General features: G+C 40.4%; 1 protein-coding gene across 1 annotated transcript in view; it reads left to right on the forward strand.

Annotated features, from left to right (window-relative positions):
* The window catches only part of sgpp1b (sphingosine-1-phosphate phosphatase 1b), a 24,988-nt gene extending 14,802 nt beyond the window's left edge, over positions 1 to 10,186 (forward strand). The window contains exon 3 of the mRNA XM_005728583.1: positions 8,648 to 10,186. Within this exon, the coding sequence (XP_005728640.1) occupies positions 8,648 to 9,199 (552 nt within the window). The 3' untranslated portion in view covers positions 9,200 to 10,186. The remainder of the gene's footprint in view (positions 1 to 8,647) is intronic.
* Positions 10,187 to 10,686: the final 500 nt, after the last annotated feature.

A 10,686-nucleotide genomic window follows, 5' to 3' on the forward strand; every position in this document is an offset into this window, starting at 1 on the left:
GTTGCCTAACATTATACCGGTATTACCGTGAACGGTATAATATGGCCCAGCCCTATTGTTTAACTTTTACTACCAACAATCTGACCTTTCTTCAAAGGTTCAACCCTCTCTCAGACAGCTGTCCATAGTTGTGATATGCTAGCATGATTTACCAGAGGATCTTTATTGAGAAAGAAAATGTATTTCAACACTTTTTAAAGGCTGTTGTAGTTTTTGACTTTGGATGCATTTATTTGTTTATATTTTATATGTTTGTACAGTGATCACTAGTCTGACAGCACCACAGACCATTTACCGGTTCAGCAATTCAGCAACGGCTGGCAAATAATTGACTGTGTTATTGCTCCTTTGGGATAGTAGTGTATGACGCACTCCCATGTGGCAATAAAAACAAAGAAGAATATGTTTTTAAGACAAGAAAGATAGGTGTAATTGTTTTATTTTTTTAATAAGTTACCATTTAACAAGTTGTCTGTTCTAGTTCACTTTTAGTTATATCATTGTGTAATAGTGGTTGTTCAAGTCTCTGTGCACTTTAACAAAAAGGTATGCTGTTTTCTTTCTCTTTTTAAAACTTTTGGGACTAATAAATATTTAAATGTCACACTTGGAGGATGGACTAGTGACATTTCAAAATCCTGCTTTTTTGTTCCTGTGTTAACCTCAGATCTAAGGTGAGCTTAGAAAAGAGGAGAACAGGTTCACTGCACATACATCAGTCCAACTGCAAGGGAAGGAACAATAATGGAAACATGATTTTAAGTGGATGGGAACTTGAAAATGTCTTTGGTTTATACTGTGATTAACAGCTAGGCTCAGGAACAGGAAACCTCTCGAGCTGTTGATGTTAAGCAGGAGGTGTATTCTGAACTTTAGTCCAAACAGTAGCTTTCCTGTGTTAAAATGTTGAGAAGGCAGCTAAAGGTAACAACAAGAAGGTAGGTGAACCACTGCAGTTCTGTGCTGTTTGTGGAGTTCATAGTTATGGAAGTGCATCTCCTCACATATACCAAACTGTGATGTTCACAATAAGTCATCAAATGAACAGTAATGGTTGTTTCATATCAGACATCGTTGTCAACTCCTTGCATTGTTGAATCTTCAGTCTGACACTGCTTCCAAACTAACCAAATACAGTGAGGAAGTGAAACACACCGCAATATTAAAAATGCAGGCCAGTAGATGTTGTCGCTATTGCGGTTATTATTTCACTTCTCATTCTCTCATTTTCTGTTTGTTATTACTGCTCCTTGGCACTGGCACACAATTTGACAACAGTGTTAGTCCCACTCATGATTAACTGTCTGCTCAATTCTGCCAAGGTGCCACATGAATCAGCACACTGGTGGAGTAGATAGATTCAAAGGTCAAGAGTCAGGCAACAAAGATGGCAAAGGAGCCAACTTCAACACCAGACAAACTTAATATTGTGCAGATTTAAGTTCAGCTTATCAACAGTCCCAGTTTTTCATGTGGTCCCTTATCCACTCCCTGGTTTAAAGCCTACCTGTACTAACCATGCCTTTCAGCTAACCTGGACCAGTGATTCTGTCATGAGCATGCTTAGGCCTGTATATACCATCAGCGAGAATTAGTAGTGGAACACTTGATGTTTTTGCCTGCAAAAACTTGCCCCTGCTTCTTTTATCTGCTCTCACGTTAACGGAGTACAGTCATAACAAATCTATCACCACAGAGGTGTGTATACCTCAGGTTCCCTACAGCATTAGAAGTTTTCTCAAAGTCCTATAGGTTGCAAGAGATGGGGGGGGGAAATGAAATCAACCAGCTGGAGATACTTACTTGTAGCTCCAGCAGTATGTGCTGACTGGTATAAAATTCAAGCCTGAGTCAGTCTGAATCAAGTTCCTTTTGCAGTTCATACATATATATTAGAAAATCATGAACCCTGGCTTAAGAAGTCAGACTCGGCTTGAATGCCAGATGTTTTCATGGATTTATTTTTAAGAAACACATCAATACTTCTGTGGTGAAAAAATCCTCAAGAGTCACCACAGATGTTTTGGTCAGATGTCTGGTAGTCTGTACGGGGGTGAATCTCACTGGTAAACGATGTCAGTCTTGGTGCACTTGTGGGGTTGGGCTGTCTGTTGCAGAGGGAACATTCTCCGTGGTCATGACTGTATCAGTGATGGATGGTGGTGTGAGACCAGCAGACATTACAGCACGCTGACCATCTTCCCAAACAAACTCAGAAAGTAATTCCACATCAGAGACCTTTAAGAGCTTTCTGTGGGTGCCCACAGGTGGTATCGCTGTGAAAACCACATGCACATCTGCCTGCTCACATGGTTTCATATCTCTGCTGCATGTCAAACAAAAAGGTCCAGTTTTCTCCACAAATAGACAAGAGCTGACCTAGAAAGGTGTTTAAGATGATTAATTTAGCAGTCAGTCAGATTACAGTTCAGTCAAAATGAGCGTGCTGAGACGATTGATCCTGACATTTAAGCAGAGCGACAACAATCAGCCTTCAAAATCACAGCTGCTTGAGGAGCAGCAGTTATGCCCCAAGGAGCTTATTAGAGTTTTTCAAGAAAAAAGCTGTCATTAAAATAAAAAAAAATTAAAAGAAAAACATCCAGGACTGATTCAACGTTTATATGTGATTTGTCAAAATAGTGAGCATTCATTTAAATAAAGACAAGGAAAAACACTCCCTCATGGGTCCCACATTACTTAATGAGTTCTCAAAAGATCACATGAAACTGTTAAACAGAGGAGTTTTTGTGATTTCCAAAGCAAAAGAATCTGCTGTTTTCCTGTATTACATTGATATCCACGTACTAAATTTCTCTCAGTAGCCCTGTGAGACAAATTTGTCATTTTGCCTACATAAATAAAGGACCAGTGGCCCTATATTAAGAATAAATGGGTAAAAAATAGCTCATAAATTAAAGCTAGACTCCTTCACATTAAAGTGCACCTTTAAACAGTAATATATTTTTTGCTTGTGAGATCAATAAGACTTAGTCAGCTTATCAACAAGTAATAACAGTAAATGCTGGGTTAGTGGGGTGTGGGTTTTGCTCAGCTGCAGCAAAAGAGGTGGCACAGAGTACTTCAGGGAGGGCTGATCAGCACAAGCTGTGGCACATTCACTAATTATGCAGTCAGGCGCTCGGGCCTTGATGCTTTAACATTGTTTTGTATGAAAACTATGTGAAATACTTTAAATGGCATGTATTTGTCTGTCTCTCATATTAAAGTCCTCATCGTTCTTGCAGCGTGACCGCTTACTGTTCTTGATTAAGAAGTATTTGTGAGCAAGCCAGAAACTCCTGCTGGCTCTCCTCACTGTCTCACCATGGATATGTTAAAAAAAAACAAGTCTGTAACCATAGCAACTGTTGCAGTACACACCAGGCCTGGGTTGACTTTAAGCAATGATGTCAGTTTATCTATAAGATCTTAATTGTCCCTTAAAATAACCAATTCCCCCTTAAGTAAGCCTTAAGAAACCATGTCTTTGTACAGCGGTCCATGACATCATAAAGACACACCATCTGTATTTTAACTCCTCAGTTGAACTATGTCATACTTGTACTGTGTGACATTTAGCCAGGTCAGCCAGTGCAACTTCTAATGACATTATCATATAATCTGTGAAAGGTGTGCACATGCTTTTCACCATTTCACACAAAGCTTGAAATAAAGCCATGTGTGGTGTAGTAGTCACATTGATTTTTTTTTTAATATCAACAGTACCTGTGCAGTATTGGGTATGGATTTCAGATTTTGAGAAGTTGAAAAGTAAGAATATTTGTTTGCTTAGTAGGTCATGCTTTTGTTGTATTGATTTGAAGTTCTGGGGTTTGGGTGTTCTTATTTTAATATAGAACCACATCCTTATGGATTATTACGCTTCAGTTCACCTCATTTCCAGCATGCAGACCGCTACATTTTGTGATTTAATTAGATTTTTCTAAGAATTGCCTCCTGAAATATTTATGGACAGCACTGCCTTGTAAATGGGGGTCCTGCTGTCCCACTCCACTCGCAGATCTCTCTCCTTCTGCTCCGTTCAGCAAATGAGAGCGCAGCAGGCTGTGCACGGCCTGAGAGAACACATAAAGACCCTGTCACTTGTAACTTTCTCTCTGAGTCAGTGATAATGTTTGACTTGGCCATATTTATGTTTAACTTGTGTGTGTAGTGATTTTGTCACAGTTAAAAAAAAATCCCTTGATTATCACACCAAAGTCCTAGAGCTCAAAAACCATTGAGCTTAGAGGTGACATCATTTTGTACAGGAGGTTTTATTACATAGGGTTGAACCAGTTTTGAATTTCAAGCCTTATACTGTTGTTTGAAAACAAGAATTGGACAAATATGATACCGGTATTTTTTTTTCAGTCTTTTTATTTGGTTTTCTTTTTATTCCATGATAACAACGATTCTTTAAGACTCTTTTAGCCTTCAATAAAAATATATTCAATAAAAAATAAAGTTTTGGTCTGTATGTAAGAACATGATTTTTCTTTATTTGAGCAATTAACAACCATAATGCTTTGAGGGATATAAACAAGAAACATTCATGCTACAGTATAAGCCCCTCTATTTTAGTAAAGTGGGAGTTATTTAATGTTTAGCTGTAGAGACAGTCTCATTTAGCCAGCTTATAAAATTCTGAAGAGCATCTTTCTACATAAGTTGGTTTCTTCTCAGTGGTACAGATACCCCTGAAAATTGAAAACTGGTGTGACTCTGAACATGTGTGCGTCATGTCTGTCTATTCAGATTTGATTGGATTACGGGGAAAAAATGGGTGTGAACTTTAAGGTGTGACTCGCCTGAAAAACAGTGACCTCAGAAACACAACATTCAGGTCAAGAGAAAAGACGTGAGCCTTCTTGAGAATGCTCGAGCTGCTGGTGCACAGGCACAGAGCTCATTTCCTCCTTGTGACTTAGCCCGACGGCTGAAGGCTCCACATCACTGTTGGGAATCAGGGACTGGAGCTTGAATACTTGGTGAGCTATTATCGGTCTGCTGTGCCAGGCCTGCAGGGCACTTAAAGAGATCTGGAAATCATCACGCCCAATCAAACTGCTTCCCCCCTGCTTTGTTGAACAGGAAGAGCTTGCAGACAAAAAGCTGTTCTGCCCCTGATAATCATGGTGTGTTCTGCAAACTGTTTACTAGTTCGTGAGAACTGTATGCCATTTCTAGCTCCCTGTAATGTTTTGATATTTAAATGCAACATTTTTTTATTATTATTATGCTTCTGCTATCTTACAAATCACATTATTTATAGGATTTTGAGGCTTTTAATATGTTGGTATGCCCAGTAGTCTGATGTAACTCCACTAACTTTATTTTTAGTAAACTTAGAAACATACCGATCAACTGTGTATGTGCCCACATCCTGTTATTTCCCTCCAGCTGCTTCCCTGTGTCTTCTCTCAAAATTTAAATGATTATTATTTTTTGCCTTTAGTGGACAGATGCAGTGAAGATGGACAGGAAAGTGGGCAGAGAGAGCAAAGACGTGTAGCTAAACCGGCATTGAGTATTTTAAAATTCAAAAAAGAAAATCACAATGTCAGTGACTAACTTTGTGATATTTTTTAAAGCCTAATAATGAAACAAGAAAGTAATGCGTACTATTGGGAATTCTCTTTAGTTGCACTGATTAAGAAATAATGCTGCAGCTGTTAATTTACATCATGTACTTGTTACTGATGTGTGAATTGAACTTGTACATCATTTGCAGTAATTTAGTGAACAGGCAGTAGGCACATGTGGTTGTGTTTTACAGAGAGAGTTCTTAATGGTTCTTTCAACATTTAGGCCACCCATTCTGACAATTTAATGCTCTTTTATTTTGTTGTAGTGTGTTGTTCATTAAGGGCACACCCTCTTTTTGGACAATTTTAGTTCAGGCAGCACATTGGTGTCAGTGGAGGAGAAAATTACAGATGGCTGAAAGCTTCCAGCCTCTCACTGTGTGTGCTATTAAGAGAGAAGGTGGGATGGCACTGGAACCAGTTACCTTCTCAGAGGTAATTTGGTTATCTCACTGTTGACTCATTTTGATATGGTCACACAGCAAAATGTGTCCTTATAGTGAACCATCTGTCAAAAGTGGAACTGCTAGGACACAAGTTGTTGCTGGGCTACAATCCATCTGATGCCAGCTCTGCGGCTCTGGCGCTCGTGGCTCAGCACGGGCTACTAACTGACTGTTAGCTCAGGGCTTACACGTACCACAACATGTACTTAAGCAGCCAAATAGATACTTAAACTCTAACAGGACCTCAGTTTCCTTCCAGTGCAGCCATTCGAGTGGGCTGACCCTGCCAGAGATGGCTGCAATGTTCCAGTGTCTGGCTGGTGGATGGAAACTGGTGTAAAGTTACAGTGGCTATCATTGATTTCTCCTTCCAGGGAAAGCAGACACTAATCACAAAAGTAAATAGTGTACACACCCAGCTTAGCAAGATGAGGAATGATAAGGTGTTAATTTACAGTGTGTGCACTCACGTTATAGCAACGTACCCAACGGAGTCTCTTCGCTGTAGGCATGTGCGTAAATGGCCAGGAAATCTGAGCCTGTCAGCAGAAATGGACTTGAGGGATTCCCATTTTTCATTCTTGTAATGTTTAAGATACGTGATTACTACTAGACCTCGTGAATAGCATAATGATAGCAAACGTGTAAGCCACAGTATGCTAATGTATAACATACATTAAAGGAGAAAAATAAGTACCACTGATGGCAGTGTTCAATATACACTCTGCAAACCAGTGTGATCTGATTAGGATTATTCATTACATGCCATAAGTGTGCATAATTGAATAAACTCGGGTACTGTGTCAAGTTTGCCATATGCATCCTGCAGGGTGATAACGCGAACTGAAACATAAGCTTTAGTTCCTCCACCGTTACTTCTTTCGCTACACCCGTAGCAGCTGGAGGATGAATCAAACAAAAGAGGCTTCTGCTGCCACAGTGTAACCAGGTTTCTTTTCTTTGTCGGAACTCCATTCATCGCACGCAAGCCTTTGCTTAATTTTTTTCCCTACGAGCACCAACTGTGATCAGGCTCGAAAGACCTCTCCTACTATGTAATGCAGGATCACCATTTAAAACCACATTCAAAGATCGCACCTCGATCCTTCCACATCGTTATATAATTAATCTCGGACAACACAAAAAAATGTCGTTTTACTGTTGCATATTATCAGTTCTAGTTTAGTGCATCAAAATCAACTCCAGAAAATGCACAGAAAATTACAAATGTTGTTTTTCCCCCAACTCATAACCAAAGTGTAGCCGCACACACAGGCCGACATTCAACTTGAAGAGCTGCTTAAGTTGCCGTCTGCCCTGTGGTGCTTCAGGAAATGTTACTTTTCCTCCCCAACATTCAAACAGGTGCGAACACTGAGCGAGAGACATGTATCTGGCTGTGTGTGTATGCTGATATAATATCAGCATACACACACAGCCAGATACATGTCTCTCTTACAACAAAAGAGAGACATAAGAACATGCAAGAATAAGGCTTCAGTGTCTCAGAGGCGTGGGAACAGATCCGGCTTAGGTAAAATTTGTGTTTCATGTCACTTTTGTAAAGTTTGTTGGTGGAACAACACGTTATCTAGAAATAAGGTTTAATTGTGAATTAATTTAATATGGGTACAGTGTTGCAGATGAATGTCTGTCAAGTCAAGTCAGGGTTTTGATTCTGTCAGTGTGATGTGGGAACCATGTTGGGTAGTAAGGATTCTTAGATTGGTAGTAGACTGATCACAGAATGCCATCCAGATACAAGGAGTCACTTATTTCAGAAACAGCTTGGAGACGTTGAGCAGGAGCTGGGGTGAAGTCACAGATTTGAAAGGTTTAGAGGAGGCAAGAAGCCAACTGTCAGTTTACTCCAGAGATCAGTAAATAAACAGCTGTGACCTTTGTGTTTGAGTCCAGAGTTCGTCAGCATGTAGATCTTCCCGTTTTCCTGTTTCCTGTCAATGCTGATCCACTTCCTTGTTCCCATCTGAAGGAAATGCTCCAATAAATATCCTAATAATAGCACCCCTTATCTGGTAAAGGGATTTTGCTGCTGAATCAGCTTGTGCAGGTTTAAAATTTTAATCTGCTGCTTGTGTTGTTTCAGCATTTATTCACAGAATGCATGATCAGTATAAATCATGTTTTCTAGCCAAGAGGGAAATTTGTTTTGCAGTCAGGTCACACTGGTTCGCTGAACAGGCCCATACAATCAGAGAAGGCTTTGGAACTGAGCGCTAATAACAAAGCACATGGGCTTTCTCTTCTTTTGTCATCGACCACAGACCAGTTTTCCACTTTTCCTCAGTCCATTTTAAATGAACTTTGGCTGAGAGAAAACATTTCTATCATTTCTGTCCCAACTTTATTGGAATTGAGCTTGTATTCTCCTAGGTGTTTGTGGAAGAAGAACCTACCAAGAAGGATACTAGAACATGGTTGATATTTACAGTCCCCTTCCTGACTTCTCCACCCTCTGACATCATACATTTTGTTTCAGTCCAAATTCACAACATAGTTGCTTTCATCTGCACACATGTGAAACACATGTCAATGACAGTCTCAGCTGTGCTGTTTTGTTTACAGTTTCTGTCTTTGTATTTCCTTCAGGACGTCATCGCTGGGTTTCTGTACAGCATCCTCATCCTGTGCTTCTTCCTGCCGATACTGGACCTGATCGATGGCTTCAATTTGACCTGCCGCTACGCTCCAATCGTCATCATCTCCCTCCACCTGGGCCTGGGCCTCTTCTCCTTCACCCTGGACACCTGGAGCACCTCTCGTGGTGACACCGCTCAGATCCTGGGCACTGGTGCCGGCATTGCCTTGGCTTCCCATGTCAACTACCACCTGGGCCTGATGCCCGACTTGACACCAGACCAGCTTCCCCTCAGCATGCCCGCACTTAGCCCCAGCCTGGTGGGTGTTGTAATGTTGCGGCTCGTTGTGGGAGTGCTGGTGCTGTTGGCCACACGGGCGCTGATGAAGGCCATCACCATCCCACTGGTGTGCAGAGCGTTCAGAGTGCCCACTGATGACCTGAGGAAGGCCCGGCAGCACATGGAGGTGGAGCTGCCTTACCGCTACATCGTCTACGGGACAGTGGGCTTCAACGTGATCTTCCTGGTCCCGCTGCTCTTCAGCTACATGCAGCTCTCCTGATTGGATGTTACTTGACTGTGTGGCCAGTCAAAGTGAAGTAAAAACCTAAATGCTGTCATCAGATCAGTTTTGCTGCTTGTTTTCATCCACAGCCTAATCCCTAGCTGGAGGTTTCTGGGTTTGGGACTGATGAAGGTACATTAAAGCCTAATTGCTGATCTGGATGCAGAGTTTTTATCAGATTTTTTGTTTTTGTTGTCTCAGGTTACTTTTAAAGACGGGTGAATCCTGAGCAATGGAAAATGGGCTTAGACTGTTAACAGTTCACTAGCGATATCTCTTTGTTCTTTAGATTTATTTAAGAGTAAAATCCAGTCAGATAATGCTTTGAAACTCTCAGAGCTGGAAAGTCACTCCTCAAATTCAAAAAAGCATTTCAACAGTGGCCTCTAGAAGACTAAAAATGCAGGTCATGACCACTAATAGATGATGTGTTAGTATTTGCATTGTTATGGCTGATGTTGTTATGAAGAGCTCAGGCAAAGAACCACAGAAGTATTTTTTTGAGGAAAACTTAAATTATTCCAACAACTCAAGTGAATAATAAATCTTCAAACGCCTGACAGAAAATGTTGAAAATAAAAAGACTTAGTAAGTCTCACTAACAGTCTGAAAGCCAAAGATATCCAGGCACATGATTGAATAAATAAATAAAATAGAAAGTCTTCTTTTAGTCGGATGTCCAGATGGATCAATGGCAGAATGAGTTTGGGTTGTAAATTAAGTGCTTAGTTTAACTAGTTTAAAGAATGTTGTAGTTTGAGTTCAGTGTCACTGTTGAAACTTTGTGTGGTTCTTTGTCTAGTAGCCTCTTAATGTTTCTGTTTGATTATACTCTCCTTTGTCTCAATTCTTAAAGCAATAAGAGACCTTTCATTTTATGATTCCTGTGTTCCTCTACTGGATCGGAGGAACATTTAGTCTTTAACCTCTGAACCCCCTGCCTGTGGAGAGGAAACCAGTTTGATTAAAGTTTTTGATTTGTTGTTACGTCCCTGATGTCTGAGAATTCAGCCACATTGTTTTTTCAGGAGGTTAGATTGTGTTTTCTTAAAGGGCTTTCCCCACTATTTGAGTTCTGAGTTTGACTGCTATTCCTGCAACCCAATGGGAGAAAAAAGAAATACCAGGCACATACTGTACGATGCAAAAGGAAAGGAGAATGCATCGCTTTGTTTGGGAAATGTACAGAGAGGGTTTTAATGGTTTTATTTTGTTCTCTAAGAATGACTGGAGCACTCAGCTCAGCCTGTTTTTTTTTTATTTTATTTTATTTTTAAACACTGTAAACTTGCTTCCTATTAGAGATGTCAGCTCACATCCACTTCCTGTTCTTAGCTGAGGTTCTTTTGCTGATGTCAGGTGGGAGAAGGTGGTGGAGATAAACCGTCCGGAGGGAAGTTTTCTCATGTTTCTAAAATTGGAACTCCATTGACAACTTTTTTGTGCACAACAGGCGCGTTCTAAAAATATTAGAAAGTATTCGA

This window comes from Pundamilia nyererei, unplaced genomic scaffold, assembly GCF_000239375.1.
Source record: "Pundamilia nyererei isolate P.nyererei 1_Seehausen unplaced genomic scaffold, PunNye1.0 scaffold00029, whole genome shotgun sequence".
Classification (NCBI taxonomy): Eukaryota; Metazoa; Chordata; class Actinopteri; order Cichliformes; family Cichlidae; genus Pundamilia; species Pundamilia nyererei.